The 27010-nt window shown below is 35.0% G+C and overlaps 1 protein-coding gene across 1 annotated transcript in view; it reads right to left on the bottom strand.

Annotated features, from left to right (window-relative positions):
* Positions 1–27010, bottom strand: part of LOC102804022 (insulin-degrading enzyme-like) — a 204765-nt gene that overhangs the window by 35021 nt on the left and 142734 nt on the right. The window contains exons 11-13 of the mRNA XM_085504132.1: positions 11142–11314; positions 4103–4206; positions 3511–3613 (exon numbers count right to left, since the gene is read on the bottom strand). Of these exons, the coding sequence (XP_085360258.1) occupies positions 3511–3613; positions 4103–4206; positions 11142–11314 (380 nt within the window). The remainder of the gene's footprint in view (positions 1–3510; positions 3614–4102; positions 4207–11141; positions 11315–27010) is intronic.

Here is a 27010-nt window from a genome sequence, read left to right as displayed (position 1 = left end):
CTATTTTTGGTGGAGAGTGAAAAATGTCTACTGTAGAGTACGGTATTCGCTGAGTAACCGTGTGTAGGATGACGGTTGTCATGCACTCATGGTTTGGGTTTAACACGGGTCAAGTTGTAGTTATGTAAATCCGTGGCACCTATAACAATTAAAGAATATCTGCAGGAATAGTAAGACTGTGAAAAAAACGACCAATCGATTGTTACAGAATGACCGTACTGTACAATTTGTCAAACAAATACAATACTTGCAAATGTAATGTTGGCCAGCGCCCATCTTGTTCGAAGTTGTCGAAGCCACCATCAATGGAGATCGCGTTTAACTAGGCGGCTGGGAAGCGGACTAACACATTACAGAAACTTGTTGAAATACAATTATGGTTTTTATTTTTGCGCCCAATGTCTCGTTATAAAATAAAGAATTACAATTTTGCAGGGTATTCCGTTTTGCGAACTCTGGGCGAAATATAGTTCACTTACCGTTAAAGTCCTATTATAAACCGCGGTTTATATTACAATGTATCAATTTAAAAATTGGGATCAAAAGCTCAAGTTCGGGGTGCGGTTTCTATTACGTACATATTGCAATCACTAAATGGGCGTGGTCATTTTTTGTTCACAACACATGCACAAAACAAACAATAAACCGTACAATCTCTTGAATAGGCGTCGAGGAAGAGTGAAAGGCCTTATTTTGGTTCTAAAATAGGCGTTACGAAATGTTGAAAAATTACAATCAATCAAAAAAAAAATTCTACATGATACAAAAAATACTCAGTATTTTTAATGTAATATGCATTTTTTTTTTTTAATTTTCTTGGTAACGAAAAGTATATTCAAACAGAAGTTTCAAATAAAAACACGAATGCACTGCTTAGTAGCAAATGATCACATAACGGTAGCTCGATCCGGCCATGCTGCTGGTCACAAGTGAATAACTTACTTGTTTTCGAAGTATTGATATTGGTGATTATTATTTAGTAGTGATTACAATAACGCACGAAAAATAAATTCGTTGAATTGTTATAAAATGCAAGTAAAATTCAACTTAGTTTCCCCATAAGCGAATGATTTCAGTCACATGTAAACAGCCGATACGATATCCGCGATGCTTTTGAATGCTCACGTGACGTATTATTGACCGGATAGGTCAAGTCGCTAATTAACCAATCAAAATGCTGGATGGTGCCCACGTGTCTAAATTACATAGCTCATTTAAATATGTTAATGACAGTTCAGCGACCTCATGGTGAACGCAACACGGAAGAGATTTACCGATAATGTAGTGCGATCTTTTGCCTTTGATTTCCATGGGAAAACGGCATGATTTTTTTTTTTTAAATCAAGAAATTATTTGTTTTCGAAAGATAAATTATTCTTCAATGCTCAGTTTAACACTTTTACGTCGATAAAAGCTCATTGTCTAAAACTTACGAAACACAGACGTATTCAGAAAGAGTACAGAGGTCGCCGCCAGAACAAAAGCAGTTTCATTGCCAGTCTGACATCTTATCACCGCTGAACAATTAATAGGTGTGAATATTTTTAGGCATGTTGTCGAAACAAAGAATAGGATTAGGAACAATGCCGTTTTGGAACAGCTGGTTGAAACAATGAAGTCAGTCACGGTCTTGTTGCATTGGGGGTGCGGTTAGTAATAGGTACTTTTCAAGTTTTCAATTTTTGTTAAGAACTCTTTAACCCCGAAGCCGGAATTGGGGGTGCGGTTACTATTACGTATGCGGTTTATATTAGGACTTTAACGGGTACAGCCAAAACAAAGTCATCTTGGACATTCAGTTGTGAGACGCGACAAACTAAATGCTACCAGTGATAGATTTCGTGAATAAAAGAACAAAATAAACGCAATCAAAGGCGCCGACCACACGCGTTAAATAAATAGAACGCGTTGGGAATCGCACCTGCATCTCGACGACGTCTCCAGTCATGAGCAGGTTTTGCTGCGTCTTGGAAAAATTGAAAGTTAAAAAGGAATCAGTGTCGGAGACCATTGACAATGTTTGCATGAAAAATCCCACACGAAAGTTTGTTTTTTGAGGGGGTATCTTTAGGAATGTTACAAACACTATGGTACCTGAATCCCGATTAATTCATAAATATGAATCTGTAAGGGTCAATTTCGGGTAGAGTTGACTTTTCAGAACTAAGAACCTCAGAACTCAGAGCCTGGAGTGCGCCCTCAGACGAAGAAATTGGGGTTAATGAATACATTTTTTTTTTATTATTATATTTTGTTGTTCTTGTTGTTTTGATATTCAATTAATTATTTTGATCACAGCAAAAAATTAAAGGTATCTGGGGAAACATCCAACAATTTGGTTGACTCGTCTTGTCAGACATCGAATCCCAGTGCGCCCTCAAACGATAGAGGTTTTTCTTAGAACTGCGATTTTCTGCATTCTCCTTCCCAGAGCTCCTTGCGGTTAGATCACTGAAAGTATATATTCGTAGTAGAACTCTGCCTGAGAGATCGAATTTTCCGTTCACTTCGAGAATCACACGTTATGCGTGAAATCGAACATAAAAACAGGCCAAACAAGATCATAGCGGCATCAAACATCACATGGGATTTTGGATATATTACCATGCTTAATAATGTGCTGTACACATTTGATGATGGCATATTTATTCGATGAAAAATATTTCTATTGATGTGCACTTATTATGTTGACTCTCCTCAACAAAGCACACTAGTCTGTCTTAAATACAGTTAATATATTACAGCTCAACCGCAATTTGTAATGAAATAAAAACCAGATTACAAAATCACAAGTTAACCCCCCCCCCCCCCAAAAAAAAGTAGTATTCTGATAACAGGGTTGTGCAATATTTTACAAACATCATCTGCCATATCCAATTAATTCAATGAGATCAATGAGATCGTTTGAATTTTGAATTTGATGGCGGTTCGAATTAATCCACTTTTACAGTGCGTTCGAGCTAAGTTACCGGTACTAGTAATTACAAGCCTGATTTACATTTTTCTTGCGGTGTTTTTCATAAATGTATTAAATATAAGTGCTTTGAAAAATAGCATAATTATATTGCGTGAATCACATTCACAGTGCATCACATAGGGAGTCCGGTGATTATGTTATGATCTCTTGTTGAGATCACGGGAGATGAAACAAAATGAATACACCCAAGAGATATTAAGTTTTGCAAAATGTTTGTTTTGAGCATAACATGTTAGGTCAGGAATTAAACAGATACAAAATTTAAATTTTGTTTTGAAAAGCATGAATTAAAAGGATACATTCAATATTTTATTTTATTTTTAAATGAATTGGGTGCATGAATTAATCTAAACCGCATATTAAGTTTTTGCGGTACAATGGACCTTAAATGTCAATTTGATTGTGTCTACTGTTGTTTTTATTTACCGGTATATAACTATTGACAATCAGATGTAGATAGAATGTAAAAACTTCACTAACTTGGCCAGAAATAAGAGTAAAACTAACAGATTTGTAAATAATTACATGCATACCTGTAAAGTGTCTTCTGGTATTTCTGTGATTTTGTATTCTGTTCCATACCATCTTTCCTGGTGTGTAGTCTTGCCTTGAAATGACTGCGATATAACAGCAATTCTAGGAGAAACATTACATATTCTAGTCTATCTAAGCCATTCTCAATTTACTGACAAGAATAATAATTTTAAATTTTTACTAAATTTTAATTGTCAAAATAAAATAAATCAAATCAAAAAACATGACATGCATCAGTAACTTACCATGAGTTTCAAAAACCAAATCCAATAAATTGGATTTTGTCAGTTTCACTCATAAGTAGAACAATTAAAACACATTCCTTTAAGTAATATACCTTAAAATAGTTAGGATTAATTTCATTCTTGCGGAGAATTGAGAATTGTGATTATAGCCTGTTAATTAGTAAGAATGTTGATAATTCTCACCGACAAATGGTGAAAAATCAAGGCAACAAATATATATTAATTAGTGTTTATTCTCATCATTAAAGGTGAAAGATGAGAATTTAAAATTGTATGGCTATGTATTGCTATTGCTGCCAAATGTACAATAATACTACTTAATTTTGTTGATATGTTTGCTATGTACCTTATTCTATCAGGTACCAATTGATTCATCAACATTTCAATCAGATCAGGTCTGAACTCCTTTATCAGGTACCCACTACTCAGTACTTCTGGAATTGGAAAGTCCTGCAAAAGAGTGCAGAGAAAACAGTAATGTACTCTCAAACAGCAAACATTGCTGTGGATACATATAAATGGAAATAAATGGATTTTGGAGTAGAGGTAAGAACAATATATAACAAATAAGTAGCCAAATAGAAAAGAATTATATTGAATTATGAGAAAAACAAATAACTTCAAAAAAATTATCATCAGGTGAAAATAACAAATTAAGAACATATTGTAAATTCAAAAATGAATTCAAAATGGAACAGTATTTAACACAAATTAAAGACCCCCACTATAAAAAAAGGATGTGTAAATTCAGGATAAGTGACCATGGTCTAACGATAGAGAAGGGTAGGCATGTTAGACCAAAAATATAGTTTCAAGAAAGGGTATGCAAAAAGTGTGATACGGATGCAGTGGAGGATGAATTCCATTTCCTGATTGATTGTCCAAAAATGCAAGATGTAAGCTGTTTGGAAAAATTGCTTATATACATCCATATTTTAATTTGATGAAACCAGATGACAAGTTCATATACATTATGAGCAATGTAGATAAGGAACTTGGGAACTATATTAGAGAATGTGGTGCATATGTATCAATATTTCATATCTGTATTTATTTATTTATTTATTTATTTATTTATTTATTTATTTATTTATTTATTTATTTATTTATTTATTTATTTATTTCTTCTTTTTTTAATTTTTTTTTATTATTAGTTTAGCACTTGACTGTATGTTCTCTTCAAACAGAATGATGTCAATATGTATTATTATTATGGTATTATTATAAAGCAGTAATTACATGTGTGTAGCCTTATTTAATGAACATACATGTACAAACATTTTTTATATAGCACTCATTTTGCCCAACCTCCATAATTTCATCACTTAATTACTTTTCTGTCCTTCTTTACAACTGCATTTCTGAGCACACAAACACAGTGTTTTCCCCACACACAGTGTCCCCCCCGTGTTTCCCACCCACACACAGTCTCCTTCCACAGTGCCCCCCAGTGTTCTTCCCCACACACAGTGCCCCCCACACGCAGTGTTATCCCAACACAGTGCCCCTGCCCAGTGTTCAGCTCTATTGGTAGATACATTAGTAAATGTAGAGGTAGCAAAGCTACAAGGTAGAATGGCGAGCACCATAATTACAATGGTAAAATGAAGTGATGGTGAAAAGTAGGTATTTAAAAACAGTAGTAAAGAAACTATAAAAAACAATTCAATCAAAAATATGCATAAATTAAAAAACAGTTATCTTGGGGGAAAATTGCCTGAAGGAAGAAGGCAAAGACCCCTGGTGGTGACTGTAGGATGGTGGTGGGTTGTGATAAATTCCTGAAGAGTAGCACGATACAAACTAGTGCTAACTACATGTAGATGGCAAAACAACAAACTAATGATGTCATGTAATTAAATAAGCCACGAGAGTATCGATGAGATATAACGTTAGAAAAAACATCAAAAATAATGTTCAATGTACTACAAAGAAAAAAAATGTTTGATGAGTGTGCAATAAATATTTACACAATGGATGTGAAATCCATATTTCAAAAGATTATGGAGAATAACATAGCTTTAGCAAAATATTTGAAGAGCACAATTTTTAAAACCACAAAGTAATTAATTATTTTTTCTTATATTTTATACTTATATTATTTTCCTTTTTAAATTTTATGGTATTTGTATTTCTTTGTATTTATGTTCCTCATTAAAAAAATTATTAATTATTATTATAAATTATTATTAAACATACATTTTTTACTAAAAATTAAACAAATATTCACTAAAATTGCAATAGCCATTTTTAAAAAGAGCATTTTTTATCGAAAATGACAAAAATATTGATTATTGTCAACAGTCTGCCCAAGATACAAACATTTAACAAATTATTCTACAGTAATATAAAATAAAATTCAAAATTTGTTATAGTTTGTCGTTTTAACTATATTCTTTGTGGATCACATTTGTAACAATAATTAGTGCCTGTCTATTTTGAAAGCGTGAAATATAGATGATTATTTTCAGTAAGTGGCAAGCAAATTAATAAAATTGTACTGGATACCATTTGCAACATTTATTTGAAGTTACTCTTCAATGTTACTATGTCCAATGGCAATAGAACTGAAAAATCCAACTACAGCTTATAATAGTAAGCAAATAACACCGAATAAACGGCAACTATGAGTTTAAAATTATTTCTCAGTACTTATTTACAGCTTATAATACATTGGCACTGTGATTTACTGTGATGGATTTACTGATAGACACCACGGATATAACAGTCGCTCATAAGATATTATGAGGTTATTCACAAAATACAATAATAAAATAATAAATACAACTTTATATAGCACCTTGTATCAATTGCAGTGATGCTCAATGACGCTTAGTTGCACAGATAGGCTTGCTGAAACAGGTAAGATTTGACAGTGAGGAATGAGCAAATGACCGGTCACCATAATTCTTGAGATGAGTTCTAGGTACGGCAAGTGTATGTTTCTTACTTGAGCAAAAGGTTCTCTGGTTTTGATTTTTGTGGAGTAGGTCCGAGTAGTAAAAGTAAGTGAGTAGTAAAATTTTGAAGTGTATCCTATAGTGAACTGGCAGCCAATGTAATTTACAAAGAACAGGAGTGATATGATCCAATTTTTTTGTACGTGTATTTACATGTAAGTACGGGCAGCGCAGTTTTGAGTCCTCTGAAGCAGGTGTATCTGTGATTTTGGTAAGCCATAGAGTAAGGCATTGCTGTAATCCAGTTTAGTGGTGAATGAGTTTAAGACAGGTATGCTCAGATAGATGTTGGCGGATGAGTCCTATGCGTCTGATATGCATGTATATGCTCTGGCATGTACTGATGATATGATTACTGAACTGAAGTGAATTATCAAAGATGAAACCAATGTTGTGAGCTGCTTTAACTGGTTTAACGAGTGTTGATCCAATGTTGATACCATGCAAGGGGTTTGGATTAGCAATATCTTTGCCATCATTTAGCTGTAGTTTGTTGTTAACCATCCAAGCCTTGATGTCAAATAGGCAATTTTCAATTTGGAATATGGCAGCTGAAATGTTATCCTTAGTGAAAGAAAGGTAAAGTTAATTGTCATCAGAATATTGGTGAAAATGAAGATTGTGGTGACGAATAATTTGACCAAGTGATGAGATGTAAATTGAGAAAACAGGGGGCCGAGTACTGATCTATGGGGAACTCCATAATGAAGAGTTGTTTCTTTAGATGAATGACCATTAATGACAATTGACTGATGTCTGTTCGTGAGATATGAAGCTAGCCATTGCCAGGCGAGATCACATATGCCCATATCTGCTAGCCGTGCAAGAAGGATGTCACGGTCGATTGTGTCAAAGGCAGCAGACAGGTCTAGGAGGACAAGAATAACATATTGTTCTGCATCAATACACATTGATATGTCATTGTGGACTTTGATGAGTGCTGTCTCGATGCTGTGAAATTTCCTGTATGCAGACTGGAGAGGTTCCAGAAGAGAGTTCCTAGCGAGGTAGTCATTTAGTCGATTGGCGACCTTTCCAGAACTTATGAAAGGAAAGGTAGTTAAGAGATCGGTTGGTAATTATTTGCTGATCAAATGGAATTTACGTCAGTGTAGAATATGTGGTGAAGGTATTGTCTGAGACGTGTTGAGGACAATACCATTATGATGCATGAGGACTAAAAGAATGAAACAGAACAGTCTAAAGTTTGTACAACATTTGTTGGGTTTGCACCTGACAACACATATTTGCATAACATTGAACACCGTTTCACCATCCCCTGCTCCACTTGCAGTTTCAAACATATGGGGATATGATGGTTAGGCTTATCAAACTTCATTATGCAGTTGCAGAACTTTTGAAACAAGCAGCCTCTCGGCTGAGATAGCTCCGCTGTTAGCGATGCACATTTCAATTAAAGAACAGAAGATATCATTAGAAAATGAACAAGATGCATAGTATCAATGCAATGGGACTTGCTGTCTTCAACAAGAATTCAAAAATATCATTTTTCAACATAAATGATTGTGGTTTTTAACAAGAAAAAAATATCACTTTTCACCAAAAATGACAAAAATATTCACCAAAATTAGAGAATTAAAGATATCATTACAAAATGAACAAATCTGAGAGAGGTCCACATGTAGTACCTATATATGTAATATCAAAGCAATTGGACTTGTGGTTTTTAACAAGAAGTCGCAAATATCACTTTTTACCAAAAATGACAAAAATATTGACCAAAATTAGAGAATTGACGATATCATTACAAAATGAACAAATCTGGGAGAGGTCCACATGTAGTACCTATATATGTAATATCAAAGCAATTGCACTTCCGGTTTTTAACAGAAGTCGAAAATATCACTTTTTACCAAAAATGACAAAAATATTCACCAAAATTAGAGAATTGAAGATATCATCATGAAATGAACAAATCTGAGAGAGGTCTACCCAAGGTACATATACACCAAGTATCAAAGCATTCAGGCTTGTAGTTTTCAAGAAGAAGTCGAAAAAGTAAAACATTGACACGGACGACGACGGACAATCACTCATATGATAAGCTCCGCTCGACAAAGTCGACAGCGGAGCTAAAAAAAGTTATATAGTATTGTTTATAGTAATAAAGTATGAGTACTTGTCCATAATGAGAGATATTGTTCTGGTTGTAAAACAAATACATCTGTATATCTATGACATGATGCATAATGAATATATAAATTTGAACATAATCAGTAAAAGCAAGTCAGAGATATGGTACTAGAACCACATTCATTAAATTGCCGCCAGTCGGCCATTTTGAATCTTATCTGAAAAACAAAATGATGTGCATCAAGGTCCTATAATGTCTAACGTGTATACCTAGTTTGAACAAAATCCATCTGTAAATAGCCGAGAAATGCTTGATTTTGTTGATTTTTTAGCACAGATATGGCCGCCATTTGGCCATCTTGAATAAGATCGTGCAACAAATTGACCTGCATATGTATAATATCATGTATGATGTATGTGTGAAGTTTGATTGTGATTGGTCCAGGTATTTTTAAGATACAGGTCCGGAAGCAGGCAGGCACGCACGCACACATACACGGAGGTCAAAACAAAAGTACCCGTTTTCGGGCTGCATCCGAACGGGGACTCAAAATGACCACCAGTCATCTATTTTAAATCTGATCTGAAAAACAAAATGACATGCATCAGGGACATATAATGTCTAATGTATGTACCAAGTTTGAATGAAATCTATCTATTAAAACGACCAAGATTCGGTTCCGGAATGCCAGAAATGCTTGATATTTAATGATTTTGTATCACAAAAATAGCCACTATTCGGCCATTTTGAATCAGATCGCCAAACATTTATATATCTGTATATCTATGAGATGATGTATAATGAATATTTAAAATTTTAACATGTTCAATCAAAGCATGTCATGATACGGCACTAGAATTGCATTGATTAAAACAAAATGGTCGCCAGTCCGAAAGTAAACTGACAAAAACCAGAATTTAGCTTCTTGTACTATTTGATTATTTGAGTACAACAGGTGGAGAAGTTAAAGGTCAAATAGAGTACAAATATATTACAAATTATTATTACAATAACATGAGTAAAAAATAATCCCCATAACTGTTTTCAAATATAGATAAATTGTAGTACGTAACAAACTGTATAACTCAGTCTCAACAATGAAATAAAGGAATGTACATATATATTTACATTATTACTAATGCATTGCAATACAACTAATTCAAATTGAAATACTTCAAAGGCGTATTTCGCGGTCAGTGATGTTTATGAAAATATTTGTTCATAATTTTATAGACTTGCTTGGCAATACCCACCCCAATTAGATATAATGTGTACATATTTTAATAAATAAAGATATTATATAACCTGCACAAAAGTAATCAATATTTTTCCTTGCTAGAATGATGTGTAACTTCATACGAGAATCCTGATAAAGTTCACAACTGGCAATTTAGCAATATTAGGAATTGTCAAATTCCTATGAATTTGGTTACCTAAAGTTTTAGGTTCATGCGCTGCAAGTTACAGAGCACGTACCTAAGCGGTCGTCCTCGAGCAAATAATTAAGCCAAGGTGGTTTCGATATCGAAATCGAGAAACTCTCCATTTTTACACAATCTGGGAAGTTTGAATTACTAAATAAAGTACAGGACGACGAAGCTGAAATATCCAAGAACCAACACATACCAAAAATCTCAAGAGTGAATATTCGCTTGTATTTCAAGTCTAACCGGACCGGAAGTGGGAATTTGTTAGTATTCTAAATATCCAAACGTATTTTAGTATAAGGTAGTAATAAGGTTATTACGAGGATACTTCAAAGTATGCACGAAGACAGTACAGCTGGAGTATCGACTGGCATGAAGCAAAGGTCAATGCGGCAATGTACTGTCTGAGTGCATACTTTGAGGCATCCTCGTAATAACCTTATTAATATACATCTTTTCCTTCCAAGGATACGTCATAGAATGCAGAAATCCAAAAAGGTTAGAACGCTTATGCACGTAATCATTCCATATTTGGAATTCGCATTTCCTTATATGGTAGGATGAAAATATCCTATGAAATACTGCAAAATTATGGCATGCTGTAACTTACGATTACGGTGACAGATGTATATAGTATTTATAGTTTTCAAATTTAGGTGTCAGGAATGAATGATTCCTTAGGTTCTAAAATAGGCACCCCAAACAATGACATATTACAGTCCAAACAAAATTAGTATTGGTATTTTGATATCATATAGACCAATTGTTAAATTGGGAGTTTATACTCAATTATTGTATTCTTGAATAAACAAATTTACTCTAAATTAGACATCAGGAAATGTTTCAAAAATTAGAATACTAGTTAGTACCGGTACTAGTAGTTAAATGTTTTTATAAACTCACTTGAAGTAATCCAGATATTCTTGAAGTATATGGACTGGGCCGCTCTTTGTCCTTGAAGCGGAATGTCATAGCATCCAAATCACGACATTCATTGTGAATCCATGCCTGTGGACCTTCTTTTTGTAATAAGTTGAAGTATTGAAACATGTGTAAAACGATATCGTCAATGTGCTCTGAAATGAAATATCAGTAATCTTTACACAAAATGACATGCAATATATTAGAAGTCACATGTAAAATAGTAGAACAGAAGTGCAGAACATTAAATTTACATGTCCAAATTGTTTGAAAACAAGTGAATCACCATTTGAAGACACATAAAAAACAGGGGTGTCAACGACATTTCGTCTAAACAAACAACATTTTGGCATTCATATACAAACCAATTACTGTATGTCATGTTTTTGTAATAACCCTTACGAAAATGTTGATAGAAGTCTATAGAAAGTCTATCAACAGTTTTATAGACTTTCTATAGACTTCTATCAACATTTTTCTATTGATTTTTTCGAAGAATTTCTATAGAAAGTTTATAAAAGTTTTATAGCATTTTCTCCCAGTATAAAACTTCTTTAGAAAATTCTATAAAACTTCTATAGACATTCTATAAAACTTCTATGGAAATTCTATAAAACTTCTATAAACATTCTATAAAACTTCTATAGACATTATATTAAACTTCTATAGACATTATATTAAACTTCTATAGACATTATATTAAACTTCTATAGACATTATATTAAACTTCTATAGACATTCTATTAAACTCCTATATAAATTCTATAAAACTTCTATAGACATTCTATAAAACTCCTATAGACATTCTATAAAACTCCTATAGACATTCTATAAAACTTCTATAGACATTCTATAAAACTTCTATAGACATTTTATAAAACTCCTATAGACAATCTATAAATCTAGAAATTTTATACAATGTCTATCAAAGTTAAATGCTGAAGCATTTACATACAGAATTCTCATCCAATCTTGAAAAAATAACAAGCACAATATATATTTTATGTGATATATTAAATAATTCTTCTGAAGGTTCATACAGACTCAACAAAAATTGCAATATATAAATACATACTTTGTCCACAAATTATACTTATGGCAATGTAGTTAAGTAGTTAAGTAGGTGTAAATGGAAGGAACTGCATAATAGTTTTTTTGCTAGAAATTGAGATAACAGAGTAAAAAGCTTTTCTTTCTTATGATTACAACTGTATCATACTCTTTGGACTTGAAGAACTGTCTGTAATAAAACAAAATAAATAAATAAATGTACACATTGTTATAGCAGCATTCTACTTGCATATACAGTATGATGCTAAATACAACTGATGTCATTACGATGCAGTAGTGTTGTATCATTTTTGTGCATGGAATATTTAGTCTCGTTTTCAAAATAGCAAACTTGATTAGGTTCAAGGTAAACACAACCCTAAATCCTATATACCAAATTATTTGGAATACAATTGTCATGACAGGGGTTGCAGATATCAAGTATATTGCAGTTGATATTATATTTTAGACGTTTAATGAGAATAAAATTAAGACCTTCAGCTGGTTCTAAAATACTTTGAAGCATGTTATTTTAGCTAATTTAAATAAACCATAATTTCAATAATTCAAGAATTCGCTAATTTAAAATAAACTATATTCTCAAAATAAGATTGTTGGTGCTTTACCTAAATTCAAATTCATTAAAATGGCATGTACCAATTTCAACATTTAACAGTAGATGTAACGAAACAAAAAATACTCTGCGACTTTAATGTAATAATATGCATTGGTTTTAACTAAGGTTAGTAAATACAAGTAAAAACAAGTTTCAAATAAAAAGAAACATGAATGTACTACGTCAGAAGCAAACGATCATGCCATTTCACAGGTGAAACTTAAATGTTTTGTTGCAATTGTTGATCATTATTCAGTCGTGATCATAAAAACATATAAAATATCAGTTTGTTGGTTTGTCATGAAGTACATGTACAACTAAAATTTATTTTCATTTTAGCAAATGTTTATGGTCGCTGCACAGACAAACTCAATGTAAAATAAAACCTGCCTTTATTTTATGCATCAGCTGACCTGAAATTGTATGTGTTATTTGACCTGATAAGTCAAACTGGTTGTTAACCATTCAGAATGCTAGATGTTGGGTTAGGGCTGAACATAACCAGGAATTTTTGATAAATTGAAAAAGCATTTAACACTTTTCAGCACGATATCAGCTAATTGTTTTACCTATTCATGTTCGTCATGATTTTGTATTCTGGAATGGGCATCAATAACCATGAAACAAAGTTGAAATGTTCTAAAAATAACTTCTAAATTAGAATACTTTCACCCGAAAGCAAGGCTTTCGATGGGTGTTGTATCAGTCAAATTCTGTAGCAATAATTGAATAATGATTGTGCGTATACATTTATTTTTTAACTTAAATTTTTATTAGTTTTTCATGAAAGTTGAATTTCTCTTTAATTTTGTTTTTACTTACAAAAAATCTAAAGAAGTTGTACACACATTTTTAACTTGCAAGAGAGATGCAAAAACAATTAATTCTGGATCTAAAGAAAATGTCATCCATGTATAAGCACATAGTCATTAGAAATAAAAAGTTTTAAATTACACAATGTGACACTCAATTCATAAATCATTACTTTTGAAAATCAAATTAAGAATACAGAGTTGTCAAGGGCCAGACACTTGCTCAGTCATTGTAAAGTTTACTTAACATTTGCATAATTTATGCATGGCGCCATATTTAAATCTGGTAAACAAAGGAACAAAATGAAAGAAAGAAAAAAATTATAATACGGTTGTGTCATCTTCATTTATATTGTTCTGAAATGAAACTTGAATTCATATGGCAAGAAAACAATTACATTTGAACCACTTACCAATACCTATCTACAGGCTCCATAATATTCAGACAGCATTATCTCCTTTGTCTTGAATCTTTGTCAAACTTGTCTAGCTGGGAAGATCCCAGAAAACTTTCTGGGTCACTATCCCAACTTCTTCCAGACACCAAATAAATGTGCATCGATTTTTCTATTCCTGTGTACTCTGCCATTACACTGAGTGCCTGCCCTTAGCGTAACTGCAAGGTTCACACATGCCTCAAACATTTAAGCTGAGAACAATCAACAGCAACTAAACAACAGTCAGCCATTTTGAAAATTGCATTGCATTATGGGAGCCCCAGTCTGGTCAGGAATGAAAATTGAGGGTGCTTCGGTGGGGGGGGGGGGGATATATTGACAGATTGTAGGAAGGAAAACAAATTTCAAAACACATGTCCTGACCACCTCAGTTTAGCACTACACATTAGTGGAAATTACAATAATTGCTGGCTTATTCTTTTATTTTTGGGCTTTGGACAAACAATATTAGGTTTTATAGAAGTTTTATGAGAATCATATAGTTTTTTTTATAAAATATTTATTTAGAAACCAATATGAATGAAAGTAAATAGTAAAACAAATTACATGTATGTCATGTCCTGACCACCTCAGTATGTCGCGCGCAGTTATCTAACATGAACAAATTTTACTTTCTGTATGATGTTCTCCAAGCTAGTTTGTAATTTCAGACATTGTTTTGATAACCACGAGTTGAGTCCTGAGAGACTAGATCGGTTTCTGTAGCAACCGTGACGCTATATCCAAACGTTCGCTACATTGTTTCCCATTGTGTTCTCGTGGTACTTGTCTGTTTACCGCCCAAAATTCCCACCAAAGTTATGCCTCGTGTTAGTCGCGTGTCACTCCTAATATGGAATGACAGCGTTATGTTTCGTTTGTATGCGCCAATCATTAGCGTTGTTTTATTTTCGGAACGTTTTGACATGATATATTCTAGAGTACAAACACGTGTTTGGCACTTCTCCGATTAGCTGTCACCGAGACAAATGCCGCTCTAACGTTGACAATTACATTAACCAGGCAAAGCGCTGTCGTGAGAAGTCCGATTCAGGCCGTCGCTGTAATTCCTTCTATGGTAGCTTCGCAACTTGATGCTCGTTATGCACACCCTCCTTTCTATGCTCTCTACGATGCCAACTCCTCATGAAGCTATTATTTAGCGATCTATATTTTATACCAAGAAGTATTTGCTGTACAACGTATTGATGTTCATGTTGAGTACAAATAAACCAGTTTGAATTATACCTCACGTCTGTTCAACTCAAGAAAACACAACGCAATCGATGTCCGTTTCAATAACAATTCCGCATGATTAGTCAGTTTGTTTTATGTGACGAAAAGAACACCCCAACGCCTAGTTTTGCGATATAAACTTAGCCACCACATAAATTTGGTGCCGAGACCAGGATATCCAATACTGATTCATCATGCCTCGAAGAATCCTGAACAAAGCAATAGATAGACTGAACAAAGTTGTGACTCAATTAAATATCGCGTTGACACTTGCTGAGGATAGAGTCCAAGACTTTGAAGTCACTGACAACAAATCTGAAGTATATCGGCTGATCAAAGTAAGCATACTAGTACTTGACAATCGTATCTCAACCTTACAAAGGGCCTGCGATGAAGTCAGAAATTACGCCGATGTTCTGGACGCAGAGTTTACGGAAACTGAAGAAATCGAACTCAAATTACTAGAGAGGTTTAGTTCGATCAATTTATTCCTGACAGAAAACAAGCCAGCGAAGCAAGAAATACATCCAGTCCCACAACTTGGTCAACACGAAGTAAATCAACAACCAATCCCTCCAGATGATCAACAAGCACCGGTCCAACAGCTCGTACCGCCGCCGACACCTCAAGTCGCACTGCCGCCGACACCTCAAGTCGTACCGCCGCCAACACCTCAAGTCGTACCACCGCCGACACCTCAAGTCGTACCGCCGCCGACACCTCAAGTCGTACCGCCGCTGACACCTCAAGTCGTACCGCCGCCGACACCTCAAGTCGTACCACCGCCGACACCTCAAGTTGTACCGCCGCCGACACCTCAAGTCGTACCGCCGCCGACACCTCAAGTCGTACTGCCGCCGACACCTCAAGTCGTACTGCCGCCGACACCTCAAGTCGTACCGCCGCCGACACCTCAAGTCGTACCGCCGCCGACACCTCAAGTCGCGCCGCCGTCGACACCTCAAGTCGCGCCCCCAGTACCGACGTTTCAAGTCGCGTTTCAACCACCTGTACAACAGTTCGATCAACCCGCTAATGCACCAGTGCCTCAAGTAGAAGTTACACAAAATAACTTTTTGAACAATTCAATTCCAACAGCTCATATTTCAGGTATGAATCCACAATACACTTAATTTAATTCTGTTCAATTGCCACGTATTGATTTGCCCGTCTATTCAGGCGAGTATACGGGGTGGGCTGAATTTTGGGATATGTTCAATGCTGCTGTAGGTTTAAATCCACAACTTAGTCCTATAATCAAATTTGCTTATTTGAAAAGGTCGTTAGAGGGGGAGGCTCTAGAAGTAATAACCGGCTTAGATCTTACTATAGTAAATTACAGTTTGGCACTCCAGCTTTTGACCGAACGATTCGGCCAGCCACATCAAATTATCGCTGCTCACATGCGTGCATTACGCACAGCAGACGCACCCAATTATGATGCCAATTCTTTACGGAAATATCATGATACCCTGGAAAAGCACATCAGAGCACTTCGTTTATTAGGTGTACCAGAGGCGGGCTATGAGAAACTCCTCATACCCATGATACTGGATACATTCCCAGTTCAATTTCAACAAAGTTTAGCGCGATCCAACCCAAGCGGGGAATGGACGTTAGTCACACTCAGTCAGCACATGTTACATGAGGTTAAAATCCTCGCCATAGGTCAGGTAGATTACGACACAAACCCTTCAGCAATACATGCTTTCACCCAGAGTACACATGACTCAACACAGTTCAAGTCCAAACGATATGGGCGTCGTAATTACAATAATACTGACAAATCTTACAGTGGTACCACATATTCTGATCAACAGAAACAAAACCATGTCACACAAACTGATCACACTCATGGGAGAACACAAATTGGTGACAGAACCCCACATTGCATATATTGCAAAGGCAAGCATTACACCACAAATTGTACAAATATTTCAACTAGGAAGGATCGAGTCGAATTTATTACCCAAAATAAACGATGCTTTAATTGTTTGGGAAAGCACATGTTGTCTCAATGTAAGTCGCATTTCACTTGCCGTGTTTGTAAGAGCAAACATCATACGTCAATTCATTTTGATAAATCTGGAACTGCGCAAACAAATTCAACGAATTCTAGCACGGCAAACTCGCATTTTTCACATTCAGCAAATACTGGTGAACAATCGCGTTTTACCGGTAGTGACTCAAAAATTAACTCTGACAGTCCGCGACGCGCAATGCTTCAAACCGCACGAGTTAGTACGCATTTTCGAGGTACTAACTGTGTTGCTACCCTCCTATTTGACAATGGCAGTGATAGAAGCTTTGTCACAAACTCTTTCGCACGTAAACTAGGTGTAATCCCAAATTATAACGAATTATTGAGTCTGAATTCGTTCTCCAATCCGCGTTCCGGTGTGCAGTCCATACCGTGAACCACGCTGTCACTACAAAGCAAAGATGGCATTAAATCCCCCGATCGATGTACTGATGGTCGACTGTATTTCCGAGGGATTGGAGAACACTGTAACTTACGATATTGCACGTTTGCCACATTTGAGAGGTCTATCGTTGGCCTATCCGCCGTCAAATCGATCCACATTAAACATCGATATTCTGATAGGCGCCGATCACTATTGGGATTTTGTTACACACAACTCACGCATAGTTAGGGGCAAACCAAACGCTATACCGACTGTCTTTGGGTACCTATTGTCAGGGCCTTTCACTACACACAACAGGACAAACAAAACAAATTCATTCACCATTGCTTCTATCCGAGCACATGACAGTGTAATGGATAAAATGATTGCTAGTTACTGGGACCTGGAGTCAGTGGGTGTTAAAGATACGATTACAAGACAGCAGGCACTCAACATTACACATGAACTACAATACAAAGAATATACCGAAAAATCCAAAATTGAAAATAATATTTCGACCCCAAAAGTGTCCGAGAAATGTGCCCAGTGTCCGACCACTGGTACAAGTGACACCGTTAGCGATCGACCGCTACTTTGTACGCCCCCAAGTCAATCCAGAGGACATGTCAATTCGAAGAACGAAATTAGTCCTCATTTCCATAAATCAGCAGAAGATTTCATAAAAACTGCTGAAACAGTGTCAGGAGATATCATCGATACAAACCGCGAACCTCCTGAGCTACAAAACTCCAAAATTAATGATCAGATCGTTTCGTTACATGTCGCCTCTGAATCTGACAATTTACTCGGCCACCATTTTGAACTTCACAATGAGCCAAACATCGCACCGAAGGAGATTATTCACGCAACTGAATCAAACTCAGAACCTAGTCTTGAAAAGATTATCGATATTCGCCGTTTCAACGATCTACATCGTCTGTTGAAAGCAACTGCTTATATATTTCGTTTCATTTGGAAACTCAAATCCAAATTGAACCACACTCCGAGTAATTTGTCAAGTAGACTTGCTCTCTCAACACAGGAGATATACGACGCGGAACACGCTTGGTTGACATCGATTCAGTCAACACATTTCGGAGACGTTGTCAGTTCTATTCGGAGACAACAATTTAGACATGGCGTACTTCAAAAACAACTTAAACTATTTCTTGACGATAAGTCAATACTGCGAATTGGTGGTCGGCTTCAGAATACCGACTTTCCTTTCGAAACCATGCATCCAATACTCCTTCCTGGTAAACATCGGTTTACTACGCTCATAATTCTTGATGCTCATCATTTATTAAACCACGGTGGGCCGTTAACCACAGTTAACAAAATTCGGGAAAAATATTGGATCACCGCGATTCGCAGACATGTGAATTCTACATTGAGATCTTGTGTCGTTTGTAAGAAGGTCGATGGAACTCCATTTCCCCTTCCTACTCAAGCTCCACTTCCTGATTTTCGAGTGAAGGAAGCAGTCCCAATCGAATTCTGCGGAACAGATTACACGGGACATTTGTTCGTTAGGGACCAACACACTGGTCTTTCTAGTAAAGTTTATGTACTAATTTTTACGTGCGCCTCAACTCGATGTATTCACTTAGAATTAACTCAAAATTTGACCGCCGCATCATTCATTTTGGCTATGCGACGTTTCACTGCTCGACGGTCAACGCCCCGGAAAATGATCTCAGATAACGGTTACACATTTATAGCCGCCGCTAAGATTTTGAAAGGATTCGAGTCCAGTCCTGAGGTACAAAACTATCTTACCAAAAATCGTATATCGTGGCGTTTTAATCCTAAACGAATGGCGTGGGCCGGAGGCCTATTCGAGAGAATGATAGCCATAACAAAAAATTGCTTGAAGAAAATTCTAGGTCGTGCCAACGTGACTTTTACCGAACTATCCACAATTTTAGTCGAAGTCGAGTCGTCAATAAATGACCGCCCATTAACTCATCTCTCCGCTAGTGTCGAAGATTTAGCTCCACTGACTCCATCCCATTTGTTAAATGGACGTCAGATTAGAATGTTACCCCCAGCTATTCCTAGTGTTTCTGAACCCAATTTTGAGATTGATAATATTACTGCAAATAAAAGAGCTATGTATTTATCCTCCCTTCACAATGCTTTTAGTAAGAGATGGCAAAGAGAATATTTGACGTCACTTACTGAGCGTCATTTGAATCAAATCAAAGGGAAAACCAATAATTGTATAAAGGTGGGGGATATTGTCCAATTACACCAGGACATCAAAAAACGATGTCATTGGTTACTAGGTCGTGTAACTAAATTGCTTCCAGGCAAGGACGGTATCGTCCGAGTAGTGGAAATACAGACCAAAAACGGCTCAACAAATCGTTCTATACACCATCTTTATCCACTCGAACTAAATGCAGAAACACCAGAGAATACACTCTCAATTCCCGAGGAAGTTATTGGTAGTCCCTCCGTTGAAAATGAATTTTCTAGTCAAATCCACAACTTTTCTAGTCGGCCTGAACCAAGGGCTTCAGCACTCAAAGCGAGCGAAAGTATACGGCAAATGTGCCGTGATGGTGTTGTATAACTTTGTAGAATTTTGAACTTTGTATTGCACTGTAACTTTATTTCAAGTTTTCAATGAGAATCATTTGTTCCGTGCAGTAAAGCAAAATCTGCAATGTGTTCATGATATACTGTATTGATATACCGTGTTATTTGCTGTTTTAACTAAGATTGAAACTCACATCTGATGTTCAATGTGATTGACATATGTTTATTGTTGAGAGTCTGTCATTTAAATTTCAGAGATTTATTCAAGTTAATTTTAAAATTTATCATGTTCGATTCAGGTTATCCCGAGATCTTCTCGTGATTTTTGCGCCCCGGAGTATGTCGCGCGCAGTTATCTAACATGAACAAATTTTACTTTCTGTATGATGTTCTCCAAGCTAGTTTGTAATTTCAGACATTGTTTTGATAACCACGAGTTGAGTCCTGAGAGACTAGATCGGTTTCTGTAGCAACCGTGACGCTATATCCAAACGTTCGCTACATTGTTTCCCATTGCGTTCTCGTGGTACTTGTCTGTTTACTGCCCAAAATTCCCACCAAAGTTATGCCTCGTGTTAGTCGCGTGTCACTCCTAATATGGAATGACAGCGTTATGTTTCGTTTGTATGCGCCAATCATTAGCGTTGTTTTATTTTCGAAACGTTTTGACATGATATATTCTAGAGTACAAACACGTGTTTGGCACTTCTCCGATTAGCTGTCACCGAGACAAATGCCGCTCTAACGTTGACAATTACATTAACCAGGCAAAGCGCTGTCGTGAGAAGTCCGATTCAGGCCGTCGCTGTAATTCCTTCTATGGTAGCTTCGCAACTTGATGCTCGTTATGCACACTCTCCTTTCTATGCTCTCTACGATGCCAACTCCTCATGAAGCTATTATTTAGCGATCTATATTTTATACCAAGAAGTATTTGCTGTACAACGTATTGATGTTCATGTTGAGTACAAATAAACCAGTTTGAATTATACCTCACGTCTGTTCAACTCAAGAAAACACAACGCAATCGATGTCCGTTTCAATAACAATTCCGCATGATTAGTCAGTTCGTTTTATGTGACGAAAAGAACACCCCAACGCCTAGTTTTGCGATATAAACTTAGCCACCACACAGTTTAGCACTATACATTAGTGGAAATTACAATAATAGCTGACTTTGCTTTTATTGTAGGGCCTTGACTTTAATAATATACTATATTGACTTAAACATGAAAAATCATATATTAATAATTTTTTTATTAATACTTACACATTCCCCGGAGGGATTGGCAATGGTTACAAAAGTTTAAAAAGGAATAAAAGGTTACAAAACAGAAAATAGATAATAAAAAAAACAAAAAAAACAATCTAAGCTAATACATTACAGATAAATAGCTAGTATAAAATTATGATACTACGATAAATAGAAAACAAAATGCAAAACTCAAATAGTGAGAGAAGGTTGTCACTGGGGTTGCTGTCTTATTTCAAAACACTTCTTTAGGTACCTTGCTACGGGGAGTGTTAGGCCACTGTTGTTTAGCAAGGCTATGAATTGAGTCTTTAGCGGCAAATTTTTAAAGTTTTGGATTTTGGTTTTTGCTATTTCGAATAGGACATTTCTTTCGGGGGTATATCTTTTACATGACATCATGAGGTGATACTCATCTTCTACTTCATTTTTATCACAAAGGTTGCATAATCTATTAGCAAGGGGTATTCTTTTGTGTCTGCCAGTCTCAATTTTCAAGTTATGGTCACTGAGGCGGAATTTAGTTAAATTTTCGCGCATATCAATGTTTTTCAGGGTAACAAGGTATGTTTCGAAAGCAAAGTTGTTTTTTAATTCTCTGTATGTTCTTAATTTATTTTTTTCATTTTGTTTTGATCGATTGTCATTATGTAATTCACTTTTCCAAGTTGATATGAATGATGTTTGTATATTTTTGTTGATTTGTCCTAATTGCCTTGCAGTTAGAGTTTCATCGCTGTCGATCAGGTAAGAATGGTTGATGTTATTTAAAAGAGAATCTATATTGGTGTACCATTTACTGTTAATTTCTTTATTTTCTTGGAAAGCTAGTTTTAGTAATGGATTTGACGAGTTCTTTATACGATTAAAATATTTTATCATTTGTTTTTCGATAAAAGTCTCCAATGGGTAACGTCCAAGTTCGCCGTATAAACCCATTGTTGTAGTGTTTTTGGATGTACCCAAAAGAAAACGAAGATAATTTATATGTACATCTTCAATTGGTGATTTTAGTGTAATTTCATCTCCCCATACATCACTACCATATGTGAGAATTGGTCTGATTAGTTTATCAAACAGAGAGAGTGACAGTGGTATACTTAGATTTTTGCCTGTTTTTACCTTTAAGGAAAATAAGGCCTTTAAAGCTTTTCTTTTTATGCTTTTTAGGCCTTCCTTGAATTTTCCATTAGCGCTTACTATTAATCCTAGGTAATTAGTTGATTTTACAGTAATTAACTCACAACCTTCAAAGAAGAAAATATCATTCTCTAGAAGTCTGTTTGATCTGTTAAAGATCATAGTTTTTGTCTTTTCCGTGTTAACAGTTAGATGCCATTTTTTAGTGTATATCGATAAATTATCAAGGCAAGTCTGTAATCCTGTTTTTGATTCAGAAAGTATTACAAGATCGTCAGCATACATTATACAGTTAATAGGTGTGTTTTGTAGTTTGGGTGGGTCACATCTAGGTTTATTAAGGACATCAGGTAAATCGTTTATGAAGATGTTGAATAGGGTTGGGCTTAAATTACAGCCCTGTTTTACTCCCACCCTTGAAGTGAAGTGTTCAGTTAATCCTTCTTTGCTCTTAACTTTATATTTTACCTTACTATACATATTTTTTATAATTTTATAGATTTTACCCGATATTCCAAGTTTTAACAATTTAATATACAACCCCTGATGCCAGACACTGGTCGAAGGCCTTTTTTAGGTCAACAAAGCACGCATATATTTTATTTGTATTTTTACTATTATTTTTTTGTATTTTAATATTTTCTTTGTTATTGGCAGTGCTGCTATTATAAAGATATTTGTTAATTATTGTCTTAAGAATGAAGATATTGTCTGTTGTGCGTCGATCTTTTCGGAATCCGAATTGCTTGTTTGAAAGTATGTTCTTTTTTTCTAAGAATGTGGTTAGTCTAATGTTTAGAATGCTTGTAAATAATTTGCCAAGGCAACTAGAAATGGCAATGCCTCTATAGTTAGATGGGTTGGATTTGGAGCCGGATTTGTGGATTGGTATCAAAAAACTGAGGTTCCAAGAATCTGGAAAGTGATTTGAATTAAAAATTATATTAAAAAGCTTATGTATGGCTTTCAGTAAGTTGGCTTGGCTGTGTTTTAGCATTTCATTGCAAATTTTATCTTGACTCGAAGCTTTATTATTTTTCAATAGGTTAATTCCTTTTAAAATTTCATCTTTTAGAATTGGACCGTTCAAGTCAGAATTAAGAGCCATGTGTTCTTCTTTGTTCTTTAATTCAGTAGTTAAATCGTCACTGTGGGATGTGGAATTTGCATTAAATAACTTTTTAAAATATGATAGCCATTCAACTGGTTTTATATTGTTATTACACTCATTGTGCGATTCTTCATTATTCATTTCACGCAATGTTTTCCAGAATTCAGAAGGGTTTTCTTTTGAGGTTTCAAGTTGGTTTAGTAGTAGAGCTTTTTTATTGTTTTTTCTTCTCTTTGATGGTTTTTTTGAACAGTTTTCTTGTTTGGAAGAAACGACCACGTATTATTATCCTCATTGGAATTAATGTACATACAATCATCATATTTTGACACGTGTTTTCCTATAGGAATCCTATAGGATTTTGTGTCAAAATAATATTGGATTTTGTCCTATAGGAATCCTATTGGATTTTGTCCTATAGGATTTTGTGTCAAAATATTATAGGAATCCTACATGAATTTGTCCTATAGGAATCCTAGTCTAGCGAATATAACTTTTTTCCTGTATTTCAAACTCACTCATCAAAAATCAGTGAAAATAATTTCCTCACAAAATACCCAAAAAGCCCTTTCAGCGAAAATTAATTTCAGATAAAATAAAGTATTTTACAGTAGATAAAAAACTACCATTTACTGTATATGCACTATTAGATGCGTATTCCCAATAGAAGTGCATATAAACCCAACATTGCATTGGCTGTGTATTAAAATTTACTTTTTTTTGCCATAGAAAAAAATTCTGTAATTTTTATAAAAAATTTGAAGGTATACATAATGTATGTGAGTAATGTTTTTAAATACTACATGAATTTCATTGATTTTATTAAATGCATTCCTCTAAATTTGGCTTTCACAAATTGAATAAAACAATTACTAGTAATATGAAAAAAGTGGTACTTTCTAAATGTAAAATTACTTGAATTAAATTAGCATTTAATTATAATTTCCCAAAATTAAAAGTTGTTAGAGAAATCAAAATTGGTTCAACAGGGTAAATATTAGGATATAATATTGAAATTCACTGCTGTTATGAGTGAATTTCCCCCTGAAAAAGCCAAGTTACTCACATGTTCTCTACTAGTTTATGGTCTTCTTGGTCCAAAAATTAGGTAAAATGACACCAGTTTCTCCATATTACAAGGTCATTGTGACAGCATGGTCCACAGTCCCTAGCACAAACAATGTGTGACTTGTAGTGCATGATGGGTAAAACACTCAGAAGGAGGCTGATGGAAGTGCACCATCTGTGGTCACAGGAAGTTCAGACTTTGTGTTCAGTAACTTATCTCCCAATAATTTAATAGTTATAAAATTTCTCAAAATGCTTTAGTTATGTTTTTCTTCTAATCTGCCAATTATGAATTAAAATAAAGCTGATCCCAAGAATATTAAAATCATGGTTATTTGTTCTAAAATTACTCAAATCTTTTTATGAAGTTTTAACAATTCAGTAAAAACTAGAGACTTTCTGTTTTTGTGTGATAAAAAATAGACATTTGGAAAGTTGAAAGGAAAATTAAACTAAACATGGATATTTTTAATTTTTTACAAATGATTTTTCATCAGTATTTGTTAATATTTATTTCAAAATGTGCTGACTTTTAAAAGTCTATAGAAATAACGTATATCAATCTGATTTTTTTAATATTTTTTTTTTTAAAGTAAAATTTTATCTTAATATATTATTCATTTACTGGGAGTTTTCGAAGATGCAAGATGGATGAAAACAAATATGAATACAATAAAAAACATGCCGTACAATACAACTGATTGTAATGAGATTGACTAAAGTATTTGAAAAATTGTTGACATCTTATGATAGTATGTAATATTTTTGTAGGGGAGTGATATGAATCTAGGTAACTTACTCTACATGTAGAAAAATCCAGTCCTATAGGACTGGCAGTGTAAAGTCCTATAGGAATTGTATAGTCCTATAAGACTTATGATCTCACACACCAGTCCTATAGGACTGGCAGTGTAAAGTCCTATAGGAATTGTATAGTCCTATAGGACTTATGATCTCACACGCCTGTCCTATAGGACTGGCAGTGTAAAGTCCTATAGGAATTGTATAGTCCTATAGGACTTATGATCTCACACAGCAGTCCTATAGGACTGGCAGTGTAAAGTCCTATATGACTTGTTATTCCTATATACATGTCCTATAGGATTTCATGAAAAGTCCTATGAGATTTTAAAAATCCTATAGGAAACTTTTGTAAGGGCTATAAAAAATCTTTAAAATGTCTATAGAAATGCTATAAAGAAAATCTATACAAATTCTACAGAATAGTCAAGTCTATTCAGATTCTATACGATTTCTACAGAAGTCTATACAAGTCTATCAAAGTTTTATAGAATTTTTTCGTAAGGGAAATTTAAAAAACAATTGTCAAGTGTGTCAGAAAAATTGTCATGGATATTTGAAAATTGTGAACAGCATGACAATTACAATTTGACCAATCATAAACCAATTCTAAAAAATGCACATGGTAAACACATGTTACAAGCCAAACACCAGATTACTGCAGTTGATGGTTCTGAGGAGCAATTCATTCAATTTCCCCATAATTTAATATGAGATGAAATATCACATGGTGTCATAAAGTGTGGTGGCTAAGTTTATATCGCAAAACTAGGCGTTGGGGTGTTCTTTTCGTCACATAAAACGAACTGACTAATCATGCGGAATTGTTATTGAAACGGACATCGATTGCGTTGTGTTTTCTTGAGTTGAACAGACGTGAGGTATAATTCAAACTGGTTTATTTGTACTCAACATGAACATCCATACGTTGTACAGCAAATACTTCTTGGTATAAAATATAGATCGCTAAATAATAGCTCCATGAGGAGTTGACATCGTAGAGAGCATAGAAAGGAGGGTGTGCATAACGAGCATCAAGTTGCGAAGCTACCATAGAAGGAATTACAGCGACGGCCTGAATCGGACTTCTCACGACAGCGCTTTGCCTGGTTAATGTAATTGTCAACGTTAGAGCGGCATTTGTCTCGGTGACAGCTAATCGGAGAAGTGCCAAACACGTGTTTGTACTCTAGAATATATCATGTCAAAACGTTCCGAAAATAAAACAACGCTAATGATTGGCGCATACAAACGAAACATAGCGCTGTCATTCCATATTAGGAGTGACACGCGACTAACACGAGGCAGAACTTTGGTTGGAATTTTGGGCGGTAAACAGACAAGTACCACGAGAACTCAATGGGAAACAATGTAGCGAA

The sequence above is a fragment of the Saccoglossus kowalevskii genome, chromosome 10 (assembly GCF_978046115.1).
Source record: "Saccoglossus kowalevskii chromosome 10, keSacKowa6.1, whole genome shotgun sequence".
NCBI lineage: Eukaryota > Metazoa > Hemichordata > Enteropneusta > Harrimaniidae > Saccoglossus > Saccoglossus kowalevskii.
This window is presented reverse-complemented; position numbering and strand designations above follow the sequence as displayed.